The following is a 26740-nucleotide window of genomic DNA, read 5'->3' as shown; positions in this document are numbered from 1 at the left end:
TTAGTCACAAAACCATAAAACTTTTCAGCACATGTTTTGGCAAGCTAATCATCAGGTTTTTTACTTCCAACGTATTGTCATGATCTATTGCATTTTCTGGTATATGACAAAGTCCAGTCACCAACAGGAATCTAGTGGGGTCGGTCTACATGAAGCTTGCGTGTCTTTGTGGTCATTGTTCTACACGCTGACTGTTCATTCACTCGTAACCGAACGACCAAATAGCTCACAAAAACAACTATTATAGTAATAGCTTTATTATCTTTAAACAAACTCTATATTACAATTTATGCATCAATATGCAAAATTAGAATTATTAAACCATTTCCATAAAATACCAGGAATGAATTGTATGCGTATGTACATTTTTCTTAAAATAGTGTTATTTAAACAATGACTACATTATTAAATCACTATGAAATGTTGATAATTAATAGGCTTATTTCACATTCAGAAAGAACAACTCAGATCCCAGGCTACTGTATTTCAGTACACAAGAGACACGGCTTTTAGAAATACCTTTTAACAAAGCTGAACTCACGAGAAAAACATTACAAATACTACATTCTTATGTACTGTGCTTTTGGTCATATCAGGTATGCATAGAAGGTATTAACTAACTAAAGCAGATGTATTTACTCAAAATGATGATCAGACTTTATTCCAGTTCTTGTCTCTAATTCTGGCCATGTTCAGGAATCCCCAGACAAAATGAATGTCCATATACATATAACAGGGGAGAGAAGTTAGAAGTATAGTTGAAAACCAAGCAGGATTTTTTTTTTTTTTAACTAAACTTGCTCTAGACAGATTTGGTTTATAAAGTAACCTAACTGTGCCTGGAGAGAATGATTTCTTGTCTATTACAAACTGTAAAACATCTGAAAATAAGACACTTAGAAAGCTCATTTGTCTTGATGCGTTTAACATAGTATTCTTAAGTGTACTGTGATGGCATCATAACTATTAATGTAATCGGACCCCGTGGGTCTTTACTTTTGTAGCAACCTGAAAAAGAACCCAACTCATTTTGCTTTGCAGAAATATATTTGAAAGGTCGTATTTCTAAATATCCCTGTTTTTATCACTTCAAAGATGATAAGCATAGAATGAATTAGGGCTTAATTGAACATTTACTGTATGTAGTGGTGGCAGATCAGAAGGGAGAGAGACCCAACAAGGCTATATTTAGCACCCGCACATCTACGGTACAGTGAGCTTTAGATTCTTGGTAGATTTTAAGGAGGCTAAGCTCTGGTTCTTAAGTTTTTGAATTGCATGTTACTGGCTTCCAGCTAATGACCAGACAATGCACAATGTCATATATACATTGAAAGTCCTCAAAATTTGACGGTGGATGAAATAAAGTTTCTGTATACAGACAGTTTTAAAAATAAATTCATGTTGTAGTTCATGTTTTGTTCTCCAAACCAGACAAAGGCACTAGTTTACATTAAGGACTAATGTCCTGCAAAACTTCAGTCAAATAAAGGAAGCTATTTTAAGGTTAAAGTGGTGCTAAAACCCAGCTGTCACTAGTAACTTAAAACAGCCACACTGGGTTTTTCAGATTTAGTGGGGGAAAATGTTTTGCCTCAGGATGTACATGTTGGGGGGAGTGCATGTGTGGGGGGCAGGCTCAGCCTTGAGCAAGTTTTTACAGCTGAGTTATAAACCTGGTTTATAACAGAAACTGGCAGACCCTAAAATATGATATAGTATGTATTGATATATATTTTTTGTGTGTGGCAAAAATGACTCTGTGCACTCAGTTCTTCCTTATTCCCTGATTTTTGGTAATTGAAAGAAAAAGGATTTTGATTGACCTATAGTCCAAGGCTTTTCCCTTTCACTTCATTTGTTTGCTAGAACACTTTCCTTCCAGCACTGGTATCTTGGCTAGGGAGCAGGAACGTTGTCAAGGTTAGAAAAGCTTAACTTCATTATAATCTCCTACTTCAAAAATTACATGCATCTCTACTTGACGTAGGTTACTGCATAGAAAGCATTATGCTCAAAATGGTAAGATATTACTACATTCACCACAAATATTTATTAAAAAAATCCTTTCCTCAAGGCTTTATTTTTTACCATGGTGAATTTGCTAATGAATACTTGGGCAAAATTTGGATCAACTACATACTGATACGTTTTCATTACAGTTGGAAGGTGTTCAGCAGCCACAGCTTGCAGTGTTGGCATTGCAGCAGCACTGGGGGCGAGGTGGTAAGATGTCTTCGTGACGTACTCCACAAGGCGGTTGTATTGTTGTTCTGATAGTCTCTCTCTAGCTCCATCTGCCTGAAATAAGACAACATAAAATGATTATTGAGTAATTGACAGTAACTGAACTCAACAGTGAAGACAATAACTTGCATATCACTTTGTAGAGTTAAAAATTGTCCTCCCTGGGATCTTTCTTACAGTAGTTTTGTGGATGTTTTAACCAGCAGAGTTCTCCTGTAGTTTAGCGGTAGGTGGATTACTCCTTTCCTTTGCATGTTTTGGACAGTTCTATCCTGAGATGCTGTAACTCCTACAATTACCATAAAGGAGGCTGTAGCAAGGTGAGGATCAGTCTCTTCTCCCAGGCACCAAGTGATAAGACAAGAGGAAATGGCCTCAAGTTGCACCGGGGAGGTTTAGTTTGGATATTAGGAAAAACTTCCTCACTGAAAGGGTTGTGAAGTATTGGAACAGGCTGCCCAGGGAAGTATTTGGGTCACCATCCCTGGAAGTCTTCAGAAAAGTTGTAGAGCTTGGTGACATGGTTTAATGGTAGACTTGGCAGTGCTACGTTAAAGGTTGGACCAGATGATCTTAGAGGTCTTCTCCAACCTAAATTATTCTAACTCCACCATGTAAAAGTCTAAGCAGTATCTTCAAACAATTTCAGGGATGGACTCCACCCACCTTACTCAAGAGTAGATCTTTACAGCAGATCAGCTCTTTGTAGACAGGAAAAGCATCTAAAGCCATCTCAGAAAAATGTCAGTAGCTCCCAGCAGTGTTTATCAGATAGACAGCATTTATAATTAGCAAACCTTTCTCTTGCAAAATACAATTTATGACAACCCACAGCCATTTCTGGGAAGTTAAGTCTTTCAGTTACTTGATTCAGAGTAAGAACTAGAAGCTACCTTCCAGGTGACTGGTCTATCTATGACTGGATATATCCATTTGCCTCTGCTAACCAAAGAAGCACTCATTTAATTAAATTTTTTTAAAACAAAAGATTTTTACTACAGATAGTTTGGGAATGTTATTAATAGAGAAGAAATTAAGGTATACATGCAAACTGCCTTTTCCATCATAAGCTGTAGGGACTCTTCTGAAGAAATCCCTTTTTGTAGGATGAAATACGCTGAGGTTCAAGGCTCTAGTAAGAAGGATACAATTAACCCACTTCTAGCTAAAACCGATGCTGCCAACAGAAAGGTGGCATCTACCATATGATTTCAACCCAATAAAGTATTAGACGAAAAGCCATGGGCAAACCTGGAAAATCAGTCTGCTGTGCCCCTTTTTTATTTTGAAGAAGAAACTGAAGATGACTATGACTAACTTGGGAAGGGCAAGCATGCAAGCAGACACCAAGCTAGCTGACTTCAAAATGACTTCCAAAAAAAGATACTCAGAAATATCGCCATTGATACTACAGGGGTATCACTATCAAAGTCATTCAGAATATAACTTATTTCCAAAATGTGAAAATGACAGAAAGGCAGACACTATCCTAGGGATAGGGTCTGATGCTTCCTTATTTATAGTGGGAGAACTGCTGAACAATTTCATTTTTGCATGGTTTAAAACATCTTTCTTTGTAGCATGTCACACTGAGGATTCAAAGACTGCTGTCTTCTGACCGTCTTTCAGGGGGTTTTACACATGCCTCAGTAGATGTGATGATATTTCCAAGCAGTGCCATTGGATTCAATTTAACAGCCAGGATCAATATCCTGTCACATCTCTGGACATGCGAGGCTCATTTTATACAAACCATTGCTTATTTGAAGAAATAATTAATATGATTCATAGATTGTGACAGATGTCACGTTCAAATCAAAACAGTCCCCTCTTTTTTCTTTTTTTCTTTTTTTTTTTTTTTTAAACTATGCCTTTGGAGAGGAATTTGCTGCTCAACAAGTAGGAACACTCCTGTTTTCAATCATCACCACAAAAATGCTAAAGGAAGTAGGCTCATGCACAAACTCAGAAGCTCAAAGTTGGAGCCTATGCTTAGAAACAGTGGAAATGATGAAATGGACAGAGGAAAGCTTGGTTTCCTCCATATTCTTAAAGGGAGGGGAAAAAAATTACAAGGCAGACTGCTGCAGCAGATAAATAGCTAACGAGGGAGAATGATGTCTGAATGATGGCTTCAGTCTGCTGTCACAGAAAAGGTAACACCTCATTAGTCAATCTGTTTTAGCAGTTGAAAGGAGAGAAATATGCTGAAGTAGCATCCATGTAAACTAGATTACACTTCTGACTCCACTCTGACCAAAAGATCAAAGTTATAATAGGAGATGGAAATGGTGCTGGCATCCCACTCCCATACTTGTGTGAACCCATTCTTCATAGGAGCTCTCCCCATGAAGACAGGCTGAGGGAGCGGGGGATGTTCGGCCTGGAGAAGAGAAGGCCCCGGGCAGACCTTACAGCGGCCTTCCAGTGCCTAAAGGGGGCCTGCAGGAAAGGTGGGGAGGGACTCTTTGTCAGAGGGTGTAGGGATAGGACAAGGGGGAATGGCTTGAGACTGAAAGAGGGTAGTTTTAGATTAGACACAAGGAAGAAATTCTTCACTCAGAGGGTGGTGAGGCAGTGGCACAGGCTGCCCAGAGGAGCTGTGGATGCCCCATCCCTGGAGGTGCTCAAGGCCAGGCTGGATGGGGCTTTGGGCAACCTGGGCTGGTGGGAGGTGTCCCTGCCCATGGCAGGGGGCTGGAACTGGGTGGGCTTTAGGGTCCCTTCCAACCCAAACCATTCTGTGATTTTATGATTCATTCAGCTCCAGGCTATATCCCATAGATATAGCACAATTATTCGGGAGGAAATATTAACTGTGCTTGGACAGTCTTCCAAAGTAACTGGGACCCTACTTGCTTCCAGATGACTTCATCTGTAACTGTCTACTTCTCCAGCCAGTTTCAGTTTAGCTTATATTGTCAAGACAACAACAGAAACTTGGAGTTGCTGTTATTCTACATTTTTTCTTCCTAAATGGGATGTAGTATAGTCATTAACCAACTATTTTAAAAAACTGTAATATTTATAGCCAAACCATTCAATCAGTCACAACTTGGTTAATGGTTGCTTAATGCACCTGTTAGATGAATCTTAGAGATTATATGGCCTTTAATGTTAGAAGGTCACATTCTGGGGGTTAAGAACTCTTATTTTTTTTCTAAAATTATGACTTATAAAGAATAATACTTCAGCAATTCTAACAAAATCAGCAGTGGCTATAGCATATTTGTTGTGCAGTCCGGATTGTGTGTAGCACTAACAGTCTGCTTAGTGCACACTCAGTAAGTAAGAAGGTTCTTTATTTTTTATTTCCACTACTTCTTTGAAAATTCAGAGTGGTTTTCAGCTCCAGGTATGATACCTGTAGCACTATCATGAAAACCCTGTTGCAGATCATCACAAAGAAATTCAGGAATATTTGGGATTCCAGGGCCCGTCAGTTTTTTACTCTCTCCATGATATTATAAGCTACACCAAAAGCAGCTGGAAGAAGAGGCCTTTTAGAGTTTGATGTCTGTCTGGAACCAAGCAGTGTCTCAATTACTTTGGAAGATAATCCAAGTACAATTAATGCTTCCCTTTCAATAACAACCTTGTCAGTGCCAGAGTTTTCAAGAATCCATCCAGGCTATTCCTAGCCAGATGGATTAAGTTATATATTGTGGAGGCAAACAAGCCATCAGGCAAACCTATTGCTGAAGGAGTCAAAATATGTTCTATAACATCTCTGGTGATTACAGCTGTAGAATAACTCATGTTTTGTTTCCTAATAGTTCCGAGAAGCTGAGGAGAGGCAAGGGGAGAAACTGTTTTGGGTAGAGCTGAAACAAAACTTTTGGCAACTATTTTGGGTGGACAATAAGACACAAAAGTGCATTTTTATAATGTTGAAATGGATCGTTTCAATTTGTGGTATTATTTCTACGATCTTTGATTAAATTAATCAGCAAATTAGATATAGTTTACATTTGACAACATTACCTCTGTTTTTTGGATGACATGACTGGGCATTTTTTTAAGCAAAAAATTTTGGCCATCTTCACCAATGTCATCATGTACAGAAGTGTCAGCACTTCATGTAGCAGGAGGACATCTTCAGTGCAACAAGAGAGCCCACCATTAATATTTAGGAGTCATGTCTATTTAGGTGTAGGTTCTGCAGCTCTGAGGCTGCTTACCTGCAATTCATAGCTTGCTACTCCTAAGGATGCTTTTCCCTATCAAAATCGAAGCTGTTTTTTTTTTTTTTTTTTAATAAATGTTCTTGCTGGGGAGCTGAAAGGGAGGCCATGGCAGAACAGCCCCAAGCACCACAGAAGTGAAATGCGCAGCTGCAGAAAGAAAACTTCCAAGTACGCAATGTCCCAATCCACTAAGGCAAAAAATAAGGGAGCTTTAATTACAAAATCATATTACATAACTCCAGGTAATTAGCAATACTTTATGAAGCTTTTGGAATCTGTTTTTGCGTAGCTGCCTTAGCATAAGAAAAAAAACCCATTTTCTTATTCTTGCCTGCCTTATTTTTAACTGCTCCTCTTTATAGCACATTTCTTTAAATATTCACACAAATTCCACTGTGAATTCTGCATTCTGAAGGCATACTTATGCCAAGTCAGTTTTGTACAGCATCGCTTAGCTTTTGATGTCTTGCCATCACTGACATTGCTCCACCCCTGGGGACATAGGCACTCTTCACTGCTTTTATCATGCCATACATTTTCCCTGCGTTCTCAAGGGCCTGTGTCAGCAGAAGACATTGTGTACTGCAGCTGGCTGGCTCAAGGTTTATAGCTCCTGGCATTGCTATGCCACTGGAATAAGGGTCCCATATTTTTATCCAGAACTACACAAAGAAACATATGTATTTCATCCAGTATCTACAAGGCAGCTCACTTACTGTGTGTATTTGCATATGTATGTGGGACTACTGGACTCTTTACCCAAGCCATGTAGGGTTGTGCTTGGACAGGATCCACTTGGCCCAGCAGTCTCATATATTTCCAGCTGCAGCAGCTATGGGGACTAGAATTAGGCTCCCTGTCCCATGTCTTTCCTCCTCCCAGGCAGGCATCACCCTCCTGCAACAACCTTTGGGCAAGCAGTGCTCCCGCAGAGTAGCAGCCTACTCCTCACCCCTTGGATAACCAGATATAAAGACAAGAGCCACCACAGGTGCTATAGCCCAACAAAAAAATCAGGGCTGGTGCTAAGTTAGGGTTAGGATAGGTTGAGTGCATCAATAGTCTCAGGGAGAACAAATTATCTTCCTCTTTCCTCCAGGACGGTAGCTCTGGACTGAACAGGATGGTCTGGTTTCAGCACGATGGCTGCCTCCAGCAACCACATAGTGTTCAGGGACAGAAAAACTGAGCTTTGCCCACTTGGACCAAATTTAAGTAATGCCTTGTGTAGTGTTGTGGTGCAGGAAGGCAACTTCAGTCAACAGTTGGGCAAATGTCAGACTCTGTAAGACTGAGGTTACTGGAAAGACAATAAATGTAAGCAGAGAATTCAGCACTTAAAAAAGGAGCTTTCACAGAAATTCCAAGTGCTGTCATGACTCAGATGAAGTCCTAGTTCTGCTGGAATCGACAGCAAAATTCTTTGGTGACTTCAGCAAAGTTAGGATTTTACTGAAGGTGCTGAAGCCTCGCCTACTTTTTGGCACACCTCATACTTCCTGTTGTTTTACATATGCTCTTTTTGCATATCTGAAACGGAAATTTCTGGTATAGCAGTCTATGAACTACCTGACACACGCATATTTGTTTTTGAAATGAACTCTCATATGACTCCACTTGAGAATTTAATACAATAAACATTGTTTCCCAAAAGTGTAAAAATATACCATTCTTCTACCATTAAAAAAAAGAAGATAATTCATCCAAAACCTCAGTATTCAAATGGCCTAGAAATCTTTCAATAAGATGAAAGATTTATGCTTTTACTGGCAAACACATGGTACATCCAACCTCAGCAAAAGTACTGGTCCATTTTAAAGTCAGCGTTTGCAAAAGGAGGCAGATTTAAGGAACTAAACACAGCTGGCAGCCAAGAAAGAGCTCTGCATTGAAACTGGGGAGATAAGAAACATGCTGAAAAGAGGAAGCATCAGCATTACTGAACTGTTAAAACAGAATTCACAGAATAATAAAAGGAACTGTTCTCACTGTGACTCTGTAGGCATAGGCAGCAACTCTAACTTGCAAATAATAAACACCTGACACACAGGAAGCTAGTCCTGAGATCCTCTTCAGAAACGAGGAGGTGATTACCAAAAAACCTACAGTTCTGCTTTTTCCCTCGGAAAATTGCTGTCACAGATGTTCGATTTCTTGGTCAATAAGAGGACAGAAGAGAGGAGACATGTCCCTTTCATCCAAAGGGCAACCCAGTCAACAATGAGGCGTGTGAAATCAACAGGTCCCCTGGTTTGGCACTTAAATCTCTGGCCTCCCAAACCCAAGGTGAGTGTGTGTGCCCATTGCTAAATGCATCACCCCCCACTGTAACTTTATCTTTGGATGAAAATCTTACTCAGTCTTTACCTCCACATCACAAGGCACCCTCTGTTGTTTTAGCTGCACCTTCAGCAGGTCTTTTTGCTGATCATCTTCCAGACAATCAATTTCAGTCACAGGGAACGCCTGCTGCTGCGTGTCTTCACTGATACTGACCACAAAGAGCACCTCTGAGGTGAGCAGCAAGCAGCCTTCATGCTGCTGGCCTGATCCACTCACAATCATGACATCTAGGGCCATATGGACTTCTGGCCTCCCTAGAGATTGCAGCATTTTCCTGTGTTACCAAAGAAAAAAAAAAGTTAAAAAAAGAGGTAGTCAGTGTTAGGCACTGGATCCTTGAGGACTTCTTTTGATCACTAATGTTCCTACTTAAGCCTGTAGCTATTGCCTACAAATACAAAATAAGCCATGGAGTATATTCCAAATCTCCATTACTGAAAGATGTAAGACTTAAGATTTAGAGGATAAATGCGAAAATGTTATTTATCAAAACTCCTTAATCATTCAATGCAAAATTGGCTAATAACCATGCTAGGTCAGCCTATTTCCCATCCTAATAGAAAAATTACCCTGAGAAGCGGCTTACAAATTCAGCACAGAAAATAAAGCTATCTTCACTAACAGCTGTTTCTGGAGATGTGCAGTATTTTTCTTGGGCTCAGTGCAATGATAAATAAGTAAGAGCTCACTGAATGCCATTAAATAAAGATCAGCTCTGTAGTTCCAAAGCTGGAAGCAGATCAGCAGCCCATCATTTGCAGATTGGGTTTCTATGCACTACCTTTGTGTTTAATGTTCCTAAACAAACTGCCATAACTCAGCCTTTCCTAGGGAAGCAGCCTGTTAACTTGACCACAGGCCAGAACCTATTAATAAACAATGTGGATGTAAAAATGAGCAAGTGTCTAAATAATTTTACCAGACATATTTGACGTGGCTATTTGGAGCCTGCTCAACATGTTGATCATTTGGATGAGAGCGCTGCTTGGGAAGCTGAGAAAGTCCAGCTCCATGCAAAATACCTGTGGTAAGAGAATTTAAGTTTTTTAGTAGTTGTTTTCTACAAAACAGTTACATGTTGTAGTGATGTCATCTGTTTAGAGCAGTTCATAAAACAGTGCAGATCCAAAATGATGTCACATCCTTGGAAGCTGTAGTCAAGATAATTCATTAAATATTACAATGCAAGAGTTGTGCACTTAACCCCAGTGATCTTACATTAGCAAGAAACAAAAAAAACAACAACCTACCACTGCATGTTCTAAAAATCAGCCATACACTTGCAATTAGGAGAAACATAATGCTCCTGAGAGCCATCATTTCATAGTAGGATCGGACACATCACTTACAATTTATGTATAAAAAATCAAGACCGTTGTTAACTTTCTTGCTTAATATTAAAATACTTCCACATACATGTCACGATCGGTACATATTAGAAGGAAAGTTTGCCTAGATACTGTATTTAAATGTTCAGTTACTTAATCCAGCTGTTAAACACAGATCCATACACATTTATGAGATCTCCCGGGGCATCTGGTTTATTGTGAATTCTTCTCAGTGCCAACACAGAATGGAGACTACAAGAAGCAGTTAAACAGGTTTCTAAATAGACTATCCAAAGCTGAAGATGATACAGTACGTATGCTTTCAGATGGCTTGTAAACTTTTAAAAATGAGGTATGGTCACCAGAAAGAGAAAGAGTGATTGCAAAACATTCACAAATTAAGTAGTTTTATAAATTTTTACAAGAAAGTCAGGAAGTAGGTTAAGCACTAAGCACCAGTGTTATAAGGTTTAGTGCAAAGTTACTCTTTAATAAACAGAAGATTTTTTCTTTTTTGGTCTAATTAAGCATTCCATTGAAGGAAAAGGCATTTTTTTGCATAAGGGTGTCAATAACTTAGATTCCTTTTTACACAATGGATAATAATTTAAACAAAACATCAGCACTGAAAAAAACCTTTAATTTTTAACACACATGTTGATGGTAATACTTAAAAGCAGCATCCCAGTTATAACAGTTGGCTTACCGAGGTTCTCAGCATTATGTGAGTGAAAATGTTATTTACAGATGGAGAAAGAGAGAACATGTGTTTATTTCTGTGTGGTCCCCCACCCCTTGGTCCCCCCCAAGAGGCACGGTCCCACTTCCAATCCAGTTGTGGGTAAGAGTTACTTGAACTCTTGTGTTTTCCTCTCACGCACTGTCAGCTATTATTGATACAGTTTTTATGTTTTTTCCTGGCTAACTCTTTTTGTCACATGCTCATGGAAAACATGATGTGTTGTATACCATATCTGCAATGAAAAGTGTCCTTCTACTGTTACAAGCTTCTTGATAAAGACTGCACCGAATAATTCCCCAGTCAACAAAAAGAACGCACTGCCAGCTGACAACAGAAAGAAGCTTCTGATTTTACCAATACAGGTTTTGCACCAATGTTATGCACAATTCAGGAGAACAGATATTATTAGCACTCATACAAACTAGATAAAGTCAAGACAATTATTTTAAAGAAATATAATAATTAAATATTTACTTATTTCTTTCAATAGATTACTTCAATGAATGAGTTTTCAATGTAGTAGAAAGTGAGGAAACAAGATCCTAAACTTAAACTCTAGGAGAACTACTCGTATTCTAAATAACACATCACAAACGTAAATGTGGCTAGTGATTAAAGGCTTAAATCTTCAAGATTTGTCCAGTGCAATGAGTGAAGTAAAATCGATGACATTGTCCTTGTATCAACAGGTGTCCCCTGCCCACTGCTTCTTAAATATCCAGACCGACAGCTTCCATTTCGTGATACTGGAAGCAAAGAAATCGGTGTATTTTGATATTTTGTTCTTGTCTTTTATGGTTCTTGCTGGTTCAGAAGCATCTACTTCAGTCTGAAAGGATTCATCACTACTGCCACTGAGTGCTTAGTCTAGCCCGAAAACCCACCTCTGGTCGTTAGGAGGTTACCCGTGCAAACCAGGGCTGTCCTTGCACAACTCTCCAGATAAAGGGGATGATCCCACTACACGACTCACTTCTTTCTCCCAGGAACATAGCTCCCTCTTTGTGCAGAGATAACCCAACTCCTTCCTTGCTGTAACAAAGCAACCTCAAAATAATGCTGTAATTGGACATAGTGTTGCTCTACTACATTTATGTCAAAAACTCTTTTGTAAGCACATATGTTTCTGTAACTAATTCTTCTGTATTCCAAGGATTACTTCATGCTCTCTGCATTCCGTGTTTCTGTGGCTGTACAAGACTGATCGGTAACACAAGAGAGAAGCACAACATGATGATTTTTAAAGAAAATTAATACAACATTTAAAACTGTTCAGATGTGGCACTTCTAACTCTTTCTCGAAGTCACACAGCTACGAAGCCAAGTAAGTAGACATAGCAGGTTGTGTCTGAAGAGCATTTTAAAGTTCTGGTCATGAAAATTTAAACAGAGATGCTGGGCACAGAGAAACTCACCATAACCTGTCTGGGAGACAAGTTCAGCTGCACCTCCAATTGGCTTTGTAAAGACTCCCATGATTCCTTTGCCCACACCAGAGATAACGCCCTTGGCTTTATGTCCTGCTGAAGCCTGGCCCTCGGACACTCTCTGAAAGTTCTGCATCGGCTGATCTACTATACCAGCAATTGCACCTGAAAAAAAATAATCCCCAGTAATTAGTGAAGATTAACATTCCAGAATAAGAACAAATCTTACTACTACAATTGAGTGCTGCTTGAATTTCAGATGGTAAGCCACCCATCTTATACAGCTATTTAGCAAGCAGCCCAGTAGCTAAACAATCCCTTAACTTCAGTTTAAGTTAAAACCCTACTTCATTTTTTTCTTTAAATGTATTTTATTTTTTTAAACATTCAGATCACCTGACAGTATGCTTTCATCCTCCAGCTACTTTCTCTAAATGCTTCTGCTGAGTTGGTATAATGTAGCTCATTCTGGGTAGCAATTCTGAAAATGCTGGGCTTGGAATGAAGTCCACCAGTCTTAGTTATGGAAATGAGATTTTCACATAAGCCTGAGATAGAATTCATGAGAATAAAAACTGCCTGTATTCAATAGATCATTTTTATATCCTCTTCCACTGCCAGAAACGTTCATAAGCTAATGCAACTTTTGATATATTACTGAGATTAGCAGAATTAGACTTTGAGACTTTTTGTTACTTTTTTGTGAAAACGATCATATTTTACTTTAATGTGCACGGGTCAAACTTTTACAAGTGACACAGTGACCTTCCCAGCTTTTAGTATCAACAGAGAACTCCAACTTAAATCTTCCTAAATGTAAACAGGTATGTGAGGTGGTACGTTTCTTTGATCTTGAGTTTACTCGAGCCACTTAACCACAGACATGTCTCTACTTATTGTAATTTTGATAGATAAACTATTTGGAAATTGCTAAGAACACAACGATTGGACAAAGTGACATCAGTTAGAAAATGGTTTGCCTTATCCAAAGTTCTTTGCTCAGTGGAAAGCAAGGCTTTGTAGGCTCCTTGGATAGCTCTTAGTATGCAGCTTCTGCTGCAAATATCAAAACAATTATTTAGTGACAGGACTGAGTGTCACCTTGGTAACCAGGCATTTTTACTGCAGCACAGACATCTCTGAAGATACTGCTTTGTATGTGGAAGCAAATCCAGGCACGCTTCCACAGCTTCTGACAATCACGGCAGAGGTATTTGGCCCCACATGTTTACCAGCGTGACATACGCTAGTCAGCTCGCCGCTAACCGGTTTTCAGATGGTTTTAGTTACTGTTACTGGATAAACGGAGAAGTTGCTGCCTTCGAACAACAAGAACCAATACTGTACTCGTACACTGGTGTTCTGTCCAAATGAAAGACGAGGATAGTATCCCTGGGATACTATCCATTAGCAATTAATGTAACTTGCATCCCCCATAAATGCGTCCCCCATAAATGCCTCCCTCTCCTCTTAGATACTGCTTCCAACTCCTGTACGTATACAATTTGCTGATAAATGTATAGCATTTCTTCAGAAAATACCGGTCTACTTTAATGTCATACTCAGTTTTTATTGAGATCACTTGCTGAAGCCAAGTGTTCAGCTGAACATTTACTCTTTGTAAGGCAAAGCTTCCTTAACTTTATGTCATGGAAATGATACAATTTTCTATTCGATTCTGTTTCATTGGTACTTACAGCTGCTCCTGCTGCTTGACTAAAATAATACCCAACACCACATTACACAATTGGGATTGTTTGTTCAGTCTTTTCTTTTGTACAATTGGGATGCATTTGAAGGCATAAAACAATACTTGGTGTTCTGCTAAGTTACAGTATTACATTACCCTGTGACCTCCTTCACCCTATCTATCGAGGTCATCCACAGCAACTGCGCTTTCAGAACAGAAGTTATTGCCTTATTAAATGTAATCCACCTAAGTCCTTGCACTAGTAAATTATTTACTGCAATACACTTGAGCAATGTTATAAGGTAATAATAAATAAGAGCCTACTCCAAGGACCTGTGGTATGCTCCAGGCACTTCTCAGCTGGAATTAGGCCCAGAGGACAAGGAAACAGAATGGAAACTGCTGTGACTGTGTTATATAAGATTATTTATAAAGTACCCAAAATAATATATAGCTTAATTAGCCAGTTGTTTAGTACTTCCACACTTTCTGTTATTCTGCCATTTTCTGCATGCTCTGCATTTCTTTGTTAGGCCACTGCCCTTTCACATGTCAAATCCTTTTGCATGTTGTGTCTTCCTACCTGCAAAAAGTATAACCAATGATCTCTTCCTGCTCTGCACACCCTTTGTAGTCTCTTATCTCCAACTGCAACTCACTGACGTAACTCATTCATTGTGGTGTGGACACTCCCACAAATCACATAATAAACTATAACCGTACTTCTTCAATTTAAGGAGTGGCTGGTCCTAACACACTTGCATGAGGAAGCCAGATCTGTGCAGCTGCTTCCCTGTACACATCATGTATGAGCAGAGGGAAAAAAAACAATTAAAAAAAAGGTCAAAGACTGAGCAACCTCAAAACCCAACAGCAGTGAGATAATGGTGACACATGTGAGGTTCACTACATCTCCTTGCGCCAGAAACTGTGCGAAGCAGATATCCCATGGTATTCATGTGGCTTCTTTCTTTCTAATGTAAAGTTAGTGGAAGAAGCACCATGCTGGATGGACTTACCACAAAAGGTCTCTCCCCTTAGTCTTCTGTTGGGCATGAGGTACATGTAGTGGTTCCTCCATTCCCAGTCTTACCCTCATAGTCTAGAGAGAGCTGTGGCATCCTACCATTGTCCCCATCTCTTCTTTTTCTCTTCTCTTCTTTTTCTCTTCTCTTCTTTTTCTCTTCTCTTCTCTTCTCTTCTCTCTTCTCTTCTCTTCTCTTCTCTTCTCTTCTCTTCTCTTCTCTTCTCTTCTCTTCTCTTCTCTTCTCTTCTCTTCTCTTCTCTTCTCTTCTCTTCTCTTCTCTTCTCTCTTCTCTTCTCTTCTCTTCTCTTCTCTTCTCTTCTCTTCTCTTCTCTTCTCTTCTCTTCTCTTCTCTTCTCTTCTCTTCTCTTCTCTTCTCTTCTCTTCTCTTCTCTTCTCTTCTCTTCTCTCTTTCTCTTCTCTTCTCTTCTTCTCTTCGCCTCGCCCTATATTCTTCTCTTTTCTTCTCTTTCCTTTTCCTTTTTCTCTTTTTTTTTCTTACTTTTTCTATTCTTTTATTTTCTCTTTTCTTTTCAAGAAATGGTTCCCCATTTTTCTTTCCTTCCTTACCCTAGGCATTCAATTTTATATGCATGTCCACATATGTACACACACATTATGCATGTATAAAGAAAACCTCAATAAAATTAAACACCAAAGCAACAAAACAAAAACATATTCTTCTATTACTGGACCAAAGAAGTTCCAGCAACACCGTAACATCTGCTAAACATCAGCTAAACTCTAGTTAATACATGTTGCTCAGTAAGCATAAAAAAGATACTTTGATAACTACAAAATTCAGATAGTCCAGAAGTATATCACTGTATTACTTCAAGAAGAATTTGATTACTGGCAGCAACTCTGGTTCCTGCTCAGATTGACAATATTTGGTGATTGTAGCAAAAGCATGGCTTACAGAATTCAGTAAAGCGTGGTTTGCTTGCAACAAACTCTTTTGGACCAAGAAATAATTGGAAAATATTCCCAATCCCCCACCAGGAGAAACTGGCCATGCTTTGTCATGAGGCTGGAAGCTAGCAAAACTGAAACTGTTTCTGTTCCTTTTCTTTTCGCTGTTGTCCTTCCGAGTTGCCGCAAGTGTTTTATACTGAAAATACAGCTGGAGCGTAGTCTCCTTACAGCAAACACCACATGAAAATACAGCTAAAATAAAAGAGCACCTGTTGGCTTGCATTAATATATTTGTACAATTAGTGCGTGGAATAGCATGACCTTCAGGATTGTAGGCAGGCAAACTTAAGGCAGCCCTGACACACTGATCGTTGCACAGTCAGAACAACAATAACAACCCTTAGTAATAGAAATCTGAACTTCTGCAATCCAGGCTTCTCTACCAGGACAATTACATTGTCACTCAGTATTGCTATTAATTCATTTCCCTAAAAAGCAAGTAGCTTTTAGTAGCACTTTTGACATTGTGAAAGATGTTTTTTTAATATTTGTCTGCTTTTCAGTTATTCAGAAATGACTGACTTCCTAACGGGAGCTACTTCAATATGGTACTTTTCACAAGGATCAGCAGTTGAAAATGAAGCCCATAGTTTCAATACTCTTTTATATTTACTATTTTACGCTCGACCCTGTCAAGCAAAATACAAAAGATAGTCCCTCGGTGGGGAGTGCCTGTCATCTAAACATTTTAAGTACAATTTCACTCCATTTTTGTCTGATCATATTAAAAAAAACGAAACAAAACAAAAATAACTATCATAAGCTTTTGCTTTTTCACGTACAAATGTGACTAAAATGACCCGGGAGTCTCCCCCAAACTAGAAAAGAAGAAGATAGCCTGCCAAAGATAACAATCAAATCAAACAACACCCTGACAGTGCTTGAGTCATTTAAAACGAGACAGGACAAAGCACTTAAGAATGTACCATGGGGAACAACTTGCACTGAGGAGGAGACAAGAGTACATAATTTTGGACCTGATTCAGCAAAGCTCTTAAGCGCACGCTTAAGAGCTTTCCTGAATTGGGGTCACCATGAGCCAGATTTTCAGAAAAATCAGAAATGAAGCTCTTCTTTCTATGTAGATACCACAATGTATTGGTGAACTGTGTACTCTTACATGCCTGTGCCTAGGCATGAAATCTGCATTTGGAATTCTTTAAGCTGCTTGCACGAGTCAGATGGCTTTTTACAAACACGATAGTGCTTTGACTATCCTATAAATCCTTCTTACACTTCTCAATTTTACAATTACAATGTCATAGAAATTATGTCTTCAAAAGGTCTTGCTCTCTGCATTCCTGTACTCATCTGAACTCTTCATGCTTGCGAAGGAAAATAACACAGCAGCTCCTTTTTGTTTCGTTATGTAGGAAGAACCTGGAGGTATTTTTTCAGTAAGCATTTTCATGTGTACTCTGAACATGCTGGTGAAAAAGAGCAGCACGGCAGTAGCTCCCTTCAGTGACTGTTTTTGGGGGAAGGCACAGTATTCATTAGGCTAAATGGCCAGGACAGAAACAGCTTTGTAATGCATTTGTAAAAAATTGAAATGTAGGTCTATTCATAATTTAGGTCTCGATGCAATTTATGTGAGTGCTGCTGTGTACACACAGAAAATATTCTTTTAAAAATCAAGTTTAAATTAGAAATTATGCCTAATACAAATTCATTGAAGTATTTCTGATTCTTCTCTTAGTGACAGGTACCATAATTGCCAGTGCCAGTTACGTGTAACCTTGGTTAGTATCTGAATACTTAGCTGTCTGCCATGCTGAGAGTAGAGGCATTTTGAAGTGAGAACTCTCTAAATAATAACAGCAGGAGTAAGGAGAGGATTACAACTTGCAAAGGAGCTCTCTTTAAATGCTAATGTGAAATTCAACATTTCTACTATGAAGTTCAATTTCTTAGGAAAATCAGCGATATTAAAATTCTAAATCTTGTTTTTCTAAACTCGGGCGTTCTCCTGCAGACAACCAAAGCATTGTGTACTGGGACGTATTATACTAGCACAGCATATTTGTGAACGCATCTTACAAGTTCCTGGCTTCCCTGAACAGCAGAAACTTTACATTGCAACAGCCAAAGCCACAAAGTTTTGCTCTGTAGTTCTGGCTGATGCTTTCAGCTCTGAAGGGCTCCGGTGTCGGTGAAGGGGACAGCAAAGACGCTATCTTCCTTATTAATAACTGAGCCAAGATCACCAAACCTTTTCACCAGCTCACATACACCAGGCTGACACAGTGCTTCTAAAAGTATAATCTTTCATCCAGTTACTCAACCTGACTGCCCTTAGCCCAATAAAACAAGAAGGAAAAATAAAACCTTCTCTGAGCTGCCTTTGATTTGCAACACCAGTAACAGCTTACTATTGGGGTAGTAGCTACTAATATATGAAATTTCTCCTTTATGCACATTTCTCCCAGGACACTCGCTTTCCAGTTTACAGGCATTATCAAATGACAGTACTTCACATCATCTAATGTTATTGCTTAAAATAATTTCCAGTAACTTAACCCAAACTTGTAACATTTTTACCACTTCCTCTTTGGGGCTTTCAGGGCTGCGGTTGCAAATTTAGGAGTTGTGTACACTACTGAAGATTAGGAAAGAGGACGAATCCTTTCAAGCTTTAGCTCTTCTAACCTTTTGCACTGGACTGCATTTGGTCACTTTGATCTCTAAGGGATTCTTACTCTTTAATATGCACTAAGGAACTGTGCCAAACAATACAATTCTGCATTCTTTTGCTGTGTGACAAATAGAAGTAACCTTGAAAATCCACCCCCTTACGGCAAAACTTCTTTCAGAGGTTTTTCCAGTATGGGTTAATTTTCAATTTTTTAGGTACTATTTTGAAATAGTGAGGGTAATCTTCACTTCTAACAAAACCACTTTGATGCTTGATGAATATAATTACACCGAATCAGGATGATCTGGGTCTCTTTGGAAAAGCAGAATTCCTCATCAAAGATTACTTAACATCTGCACTAAGTTCAACTGGTTTTCAAACAAAACCAAGAATCCCCGATATCTACAGTGCATCAAAAACAATCAGTTTTGGAAGGCATTCCTATAACTCGTTGGAAGTAAACACCAGTGTGATGACGTCTTTGTGCTGACTTAGTTACAAGTCACCCTGTCCAATGCAGAATATTCTTTTCTTCTGAGATTTACGCCATGTACCAATGAAAATATTTCACAAAGAAAGAGAGTGCAAACTTGTTCCATATCTGCAATTATTTTATCAGCAAAAAACACACACAGAAGTCACTAAACCTTGCTAAAAACAAATGGTATTTCATATACATACTGTGCGACTATTTCACACACAAAAAAACAAACAACAAAAACAAAACAAAACAAAAGAACAGACTCTGCAATTATAACTCACATGTAGAAAAGGCTGATGAGCAGATTAGAAAACAGAATTATCGCTCAAGTTGATATTTAATAGTACGTTACCTAGAAGGCTAATGCCTAAACGAGAGAGCCCTTGTCTCAGTCCTTCTCCCAGACTCTCTGGAAGCTGCCTTCTCCATTCTTCCTGTCTGTTGTAATGTTCCTCATCCAGCGACAGCCTATCCATATTCCGAGCAAGACTTGTTGCCAGATTGGTAATTGACGTCAGTGTACCTAAATACATGGAGATATACATTTGGGTCCGGATCAAAATGCTTTAATTTAAAACATGGAGTTGTTCTATGCCTCACTGAAATACTGTGCTTACGAGCAGAACAGCAAGTCAATTGAAAAGTTGCCCATGTGTAACATTCTTTACTATTTGTTAAGCATCACCACACTGCTTTCTACGGTCCACATCATGCCTTTTACATTAGCCTTCATCAGGTTTGCCCAGCCAGTGGGAAAAGCAACTCATCCGAACATCCTTCCCTAGGTCCCAAACTTCTGTAAATCTAACCTAAACAGCGAGCGGGCGATGGAAAGGTAAACAAATATTTACAGAATGAGCCCGCAAGGATGTCTCCTGAGTCTGAATCACCAGCAAGCAGCTGCAGCTGCCGAGCTGCTGTCTCTGCCGGCCGGCTGAAGCCACGCGATGGCACTGTTTATACAGACTTCACAAAACAAAAGCTGCTTGTGTTTTAAATCCAGATCTGCCCTTCTGTCAAAACCTATCCGCATACTTACACAGTTATGACAACTGTATCTACTTTTTTTCAAAAGAAATAATAAATATGATGAGGCAACACAGTGTAGGATTTCTGATGGTTAGCAGAAGTACAGAACACCTTTAATATTTCTGAAGTTATCACATGAAATACTGGCTGAGCCAAGCTGGATTTCCCAATGGGAGGTTTAAAATTCTGAAGTTTCTGAAACATTCTTACACACTGTAGCTAAGCAGTGATCTGTTTAATACATAAGATGTTATATATGAGCTTTGTTACCCTCCCAGCATTTCGCTGCAGCCTAGCAAGCCAAACAAAGCTGCTAGCAATATTGTTTAAAACTTTTAACACATCCTTTAACAATGCACGACAACAAAGCAGCAGTAGGAGCGACAAAGTGAAAGATCTACCTTTGGAAATGTGTTTTACAAATGACGTTGTTCCTCTGGAAACTCCACTGACAAATGCTCCTGGGCCTCTGGTCAGCCCTTCGTAGGGGAGCCTAAAGAAATCAGCTATGCCGTTTCCTATGCTTCTCACCAGGCTAGCTGGGCTTCCGAGGATTTCCAAAGATCCAACAACCCAGCCTGTATGGAGAAACGAGACAAATGTTACGGCTGCAAAAACTGCAGAAGCAGCAGTTGTGAAAAGGTTATTCCTTAATTCTCCTTTTCACACTAGAATTCATCGCATTATGAACTTCCTTTGAGCAAAACACGGGAAATAACTCATCCACTATGAATTCAGAAATGGCAATCTTTCATACTTCGTAAATCAAAGAAATCCTTTTGGCAAACTCACAAATAGCTTTAGAATGACTTCCTTCCAGGAGCTTCCCGTATTTCTGCTAAAAGTGTGTTAGGGTGGTGGATGCTGGATTCTCACAGCTACGGAGGAACAGTACTGAAAGTTCAGATCGCTTGGTCGGTTTTATATGCTATAAGGCAACGTTGTGATTTCACATCCTTATGTGATAGAATTGTGACAGCAAGTTTATACTGATACAATGTACTGCTTTACAGGAGTGTGGAGGTCAATTGCTTGATGGAGTGTTAGGAAAGGGGATGCAGATTTCTGACAAGTGCTTAAGAAGTTATTTTAAATCCACCCCAACCCTTCTAAGCTGATCATTTTCTTTCAGGGTGTAGTGAAAGCCAGACAAATGTCTTTTTCTCAGTACAGTTGTGTAAACACCAATGACATCTACATGCTGATTAGGTTACTCATAGGGGAGTATTCCCTATGCATATCCCATGAGAGGTATCTGCGGATCTAGTTTCCTATATAAATGCAGGGTTGCCAGCAGCTTGCAGGATGGCCAAGCGCACAGCAATTTCTGCGAGCCTTGCTGGAAAGCTGTTTGCAGGTCTTGTCTTTCTCAGGGTGGTTGGCAGCAGATTTATTAGGGAAGTAGTGCTGCATGACTTTTTTTTCGGCGGTCCAGAGAGAGTGATTCAGAAATGGCAATAAACATTAAACGGGAACTGCCTGGTCTTTGAGCCTTGGTATCGTGAATTTCAGCTAGCACTGTCAGATCACCACAAGGCATGACAGGGACAGAAGACTGAAAGATGGACTGATTTGCCTCCTGCTCTCCCGCCGAGGGCCCTTGATCTGTGTTGCCCTCCTCATTCCCATCTCGTCACCGCAAACTCCTGCTATCCAGATGCTGTTCTTGTTTTCTAGTAACCCCTCCCAGTCACTCCTGTGGAAGGCTGAATCATGAAACTGAACAGAAGAGAAAATGTTACTCATATGAAATGAATTAATCTCATACTATCATTCTAAGCTCCCGGAAAATCTATTATTCTTGTTGAATCTGTCCCACATTTCAGCCCTGGCAGGTTGAGAGCTCCGGTACATGCAGTATAAAAAGAGGGAATCGCACTGGACATAAGGGAGAGGGTGGGATGGAGTAGGAAAACAACAAAAAAAAGCACTACTGGCAGCTCAACGAGCAGAGCGGCCACGAGCGCTTCAGCCCCGCCGTGGCGGCCCGGGAGAGGAGTGTCCCACTGGCAGCCCGCTCCTGCTGGGGACCCAGAGGAAGCCAGCGCTCCAGGCTGGGCCTGCTACTCCCTCAGTGTCATATTTGTAACAAATTATACTTGCCACTGTGTGAAGTGATGAAAAGCTGGAGGGGTGGGGAGGCATGTGCAGATGGAAAAGATGCTCTTCCTGCTTTTTCTGATCAATAATATTGCAATAATCCCTTACAAACAGCCATATTTTATTTTTTTTTTAAATCTTCTTGGCATTCCTGAAGCAGTTGCTTCGTTCCCCGAGGTGTCACTGTCACAGCGCTGTCCCTCAGGCTGAGGCAGGCCGGATGGCGGTGCCTGATAACTGACCCGCTTGCCAGAGGCGGTGACAGGACAGTGTGAGGTGACAGCCCCGGGCTGTGGGACACAGCGGGGCAATGCCCCGCTGCCCTACAACACCTCGAGCAGGCACCGACAGGCCAGGACGCGATAGGCTCCAGCTTCACACACCTGCTTGGCCAGCCAGCGCTTTCAGGCAAGAAAACCAGAGTAAAACCAGGAGTGAAGCTGAGAGGGGCTGCCTGGTATCCCGGGGATGGGCTGTTACAGCCCGGCCCCAGCCAGGGAAGCTCTGGAAGCGGTGCACAGTGAGGATGTGCGACCTGCAGTATGGGTGACCCTCCTTGGTCAACACTGAGAGCAAAACTTATGGCTTCCTGCTGCCAGCATGGACAAGCAGACCCGAGGAAGGTGTGGGACTAAGTTGGAATAGAAAAATGAGACATCAGGAGCAATCCCTCAATTCACAAACTCTCTGCTACTTCACAGAAATACAGTACCATGTTAGACTACCATATCCCAAAGTATGCTTTGTAATTGTATCCACCAATATGAAATAGTTATGACTATATTAGCTAAAAGTCACTGCATTTCCTTTGTAGACAACTATAGGGCTAGATCTGTATGATACTAATAATATTTTTAAATGGATTTTTGCTAACTTTTAAATAGAAGCCAACATAATTAGAAAAGGATGGGAGATTTCCATTGCAAATTTTGCTAATTTGAGACAAGCAATGCTAATCAGCATATTTGAGAAGAGCTCTCCAGCCTCATTCATTGCTTACCAGACACGGAGTCTGACTGCTCCTCTGCAGCACATGGGGCAGGCAGCCTGATACAACCCCATGAGGAGGTTTCGGGGCAAATCCTGTGCCCTCCACAGGGTGGCAATGGTCTTGCACACAGCTAGGGGTAAAACAGGAGTATATCCCACAGGGAGCACAGGCACAGCTGTATGGGAATACTGTGTGCAGATGCTACAATGATTTATGCATGGGGCAGAGGTGACGAGAATGGGGTCAAACACCCCCTCATCTTGGAGAAGACTAACATGGTTTAAATGTAGCAGAGTGACCCCTCTTCCACGAGAGTCCAGTCCAAGAACTGTAACTCACCTGACAGTGAGGAAAGGATTCAGGGCTTGCAAACCATATAAAGCTTTCTACACTATTTTTTCCACCTTTTAAACTTTGTTGAAACAGTCAGACTTTTGACAAGTGTCACAAACGTTTCGAAATAAAGCAGTTGCTTTGTCTGCCCAGGCAAACACTTATATACAAAATTCACCATTTTAATAATGGTAACCCCTTTCAAAAATACATGTTAGTTTTAATGTTCTGAGAATGATATAATTAATGACTAAATATAAGGTTATGTGCTTTTCTGAAGAGAAGTTCCACTGAAGCAAACCTTATTTCTTACTACCTAAATTTGCTTGATTTCAGCTATGTTATGCGCCCAAAGTAAGGGGTGGCCTCTGCACTGCTGCACTCTGCAAGAGTAGCACAGGAGGAAAGACCAATATCAGGCTCAGGAATCTGTAACTAGCATATGTGCTTCACCTGGGATGTTGCAAATGAAAAGCCAATATAACCCCAATTTCCTGCTGCAGTCTATCACCACTTGTAGCACCACTCCCATCCAGTTGTGGGGAGGCAAATTCACACTGGGGACCACAACTGGCCACAGTTTCACTCTTAATTAACAAGAAAACAGATCTCCCCTTTTCTACTATGGGATTTGACTGTAAAATAAATCCAAACAAGTAGCAAAAAGCAAAACCTGCAAATTTTGCAAGCAACTACATATGAAAATAATGAAACCATGTTCAATGTTATGGTGCCCAACTGTACACACAGTACTCTGCATAATCAGCTATGCAAGTCAGATACATGCACAGTGAAATACCAGATCAGGAACTCACTATTTCTATTTATAAATACCTGAAATGCATGTGTACAATTTGGGCAATCATGCACAGAAAACTGGTCACAGCTATGCTTGCAGCACAAATGGAAGAATCAGGTTTTCAGAAAATCAATATGCAGGAAAATAAAACCTACGTTTCAGTGTGGAGTATGTTACTTGTGTGCGATCGTGGAGGGGCTTCCTCCTTTTCCAGGTAAAAATTATGTTGTATGCTAAGATAATTTGCACGCTAAATAATCTCATTATTTATAAATTTATGTTTATAAATATATATTAACATTTACAGGAAACAGAATGTACCTGCTAAACCTACAGACTAATTGCTCACTATTGATTCTATCTGGGAAAAAGTTAGTAACAGCAAACTTCATAGTTCTTGGATCAAAGGACAGCAAACATCTGTGTGCCAGTTTAGCATGAAGGCTCTATGAAGAAAGACAGATTCCTAATCATAAACTGCAGCCAAAAGGAGTTTTAACAACAAAACAACATTCAGGGCTATAATTTACTTCTGAATGCAGAGCAACATGCTGAATAATTTGATTAAATGTAGTTTTGGGGAGTTTATGTGAGGAATGTGGGTTGATTCAGTCTAGCACTATAATATAAAATGACAAAACCTAAGCCAGCTAGAATACATTTTTATGCTGTGTTCAGGGTTTAGTAAAGCCTTCAGGCGGCTGGCTAATGTTTAGCACAGCTTTACAAATCTTCACTGGTGTCTGCTCGGCCATTTTATTTCCCTTCTGTCGTATGGCAGGACCTGAAACATGTCTCAAAATATTGTATCATTATTAAACAGTGTCTGAGAAAAACAATAATTGTATGGCTCACATCTAGATTACTCAGCCTGAGAAACAATTACAGAATCCTGGTACCTAATAAAAATATTACAGGTTAAGAAAAAGAACTGACCTGCTCTGAAAAGTGCTCCAGCAGCATAATGCATGGCCAAGGCATGGACAAGCTGCCTGGCAGTGGTGAAGATGGGTCCTCGCTCAAACACAGAGAAGGACAGCGGAGTGTGATCTGAGGCTATATACAGTTTTAACGAAGCGTGAATGCTGACGAGCAGATTAACAGGTTGTATTGTTAATTTTCTTAACTTCACTGGCTTGACTAAAGCTCTTGCATGCTCTCTCACTTGTTCAGGCAGTATCTGGGTAGTATCTGAAATATTAATGGACTGCCAAGCAGCTTTGTTTTCTGGAAGGTATGTATCAAATAAAGTCTTAATGTAATAAACAAAGGTGTCTTCCACATAAAGCCTAGCTGGTTTGAGCTCAAAGCTGAGGTCATTCACATGAAACATGAAATTCTCTTCCTCAGAAAAAGCAATACAGAGTTTTATAAAGCAGTTTTCCTTATAGTTTTCCAAATCTTTGTTAGAAACAATGAGGTTGTTCACTCTGGACCACTGCATGGTCTCATTTTTCTCTCCTTGGCACAGAAGGACTGCAAAATGGAAATTGGATTTGCCGTACAACTGATTGTCCAGTTGCAAGTCTTCACAATACACTTGGAGACTATAAAACGGTGGGAGGCCTTCCCCAGTGTCTCTCTGGAACCCCTGCGACAGGGGTGTCAGGTAGCTGGTTGCTGGGGCCATGTGGAGGAAAACGTTGTCTGCTGTGAGACGCAGAAGTTCAGATGACACTTTGTGATTTGTAATATCATCAAACACAGCGAGACTTAACTGACTGATAAACATTTTCAAGGACAGGCTCTGTTCTTGACTTCTAGACAGAAGGGAAAAAAAAGTTTGTTACTTTGCATACTTTGAGTTCAGCTAGCATCTTGCTTTCTCAAAAAGCTATCAGGAGAGATGTTCTCTTTAATATATGGGTAACTCATTGTGCAAGTCCTATTAATGGGATCTGGCAGCCTTGATCACCGCAGTGGGTACCACCCAGGAGATTTTCTAAGAAGTGGAATATTACAGATCTATGCCAGGTTTCTTTTTCTTTCTTATCAACGGGATAGTTTTGACAGGAATTCCCTATATACACAGTAATCCCCTATCAGATTTGCAATATAGCCAAATATTAAAGTGGACAACAAATAACATTTTCTAATAACTCAACTACAGCCTCAGCTGTACAGTATTTTCTTGGAGCCACTACTGAAGGCTGCTATTATGGATAATCCATTTCACTTTATCGAAGCAAAGTACGCTCCAGCTAAACCACCACAGCATTTTTATAACAATGGCATTGAGGGCTTCCCCCCCTCCAGTGTTAACTGCTCTTTGCCAAGTTTAACTAGCAAGTGGGCTATTAAGTACTGCTGATGACCAATTTCTGAGGGATTAATACTTAATTATAGCTCAAATAAAAACAGTACAAGACATTCCACTCTAATTGTAACACCATTGCTGGAGGCCAGGCG

General features: G+C 40.0%; 1 protein-coding gene across 10 annotated transcripts in view; it reads right to left on the bottom strand.

Annotated features, from left to right (window-relative positions):
* Window positions 1-241: 241 nt before the first annotated feature.
* VPS13B (vacuolar protein sorting 13 homolog B) overlaps window positions 242-26740 on the bottom strand; it is a 477988-nt gene continuing 451489 nt past the window's right edge. For all 10 annotated transcript variants that reach the window (XM_080583158.1, XM_080583153.1, XM_080583155.1 and 7 more), the window contains 7 exons: window positions 25268-26091; window positions 20510-20686; window positions 19432-19602; window positions 12263-12439; window positions 9697-9799; window positions 8802-9051; window positions 242-2301 (listed from right to left, as the gene is read on the bottom strand). In XM_080583158.1, coding sequence (XP_080439284.1) covers window positions 2056-2301; window positions 8802-9051; window positions 9697-9799; window positions 12263-12439; window positions 19432-19602; window positions 20510-20686; window positions 25268-26091 — 1948 coding nt within the window. In that variant the 3' untranslated portion in view covers window positions 242-2055. The remainder of the gene's footprint in view (window positions 2302-8801; window positions 9052-9696; window positions 9800-12262; window positions 12440-19431; window positions 19603-20509; window positions 20687-25267; window positions 26092-26740) is intronic.

Source organism: Anser brachyrhynchus (assembly GCF_964034855.1).
Source record: "Anser brachyrhynchus genome assembly, chromosome: 2".
Taxonomy (NCBI): Eukaryota; Metazoa; Chordata; class Aves; order Anseriformes; family Anatidae; genus Anser; species Anser brachyrhynchus.
Note: the sequence above shows the minus strand (reverse complement) of the source record. Positions and strands in the feature narration are given on the sequence as shown.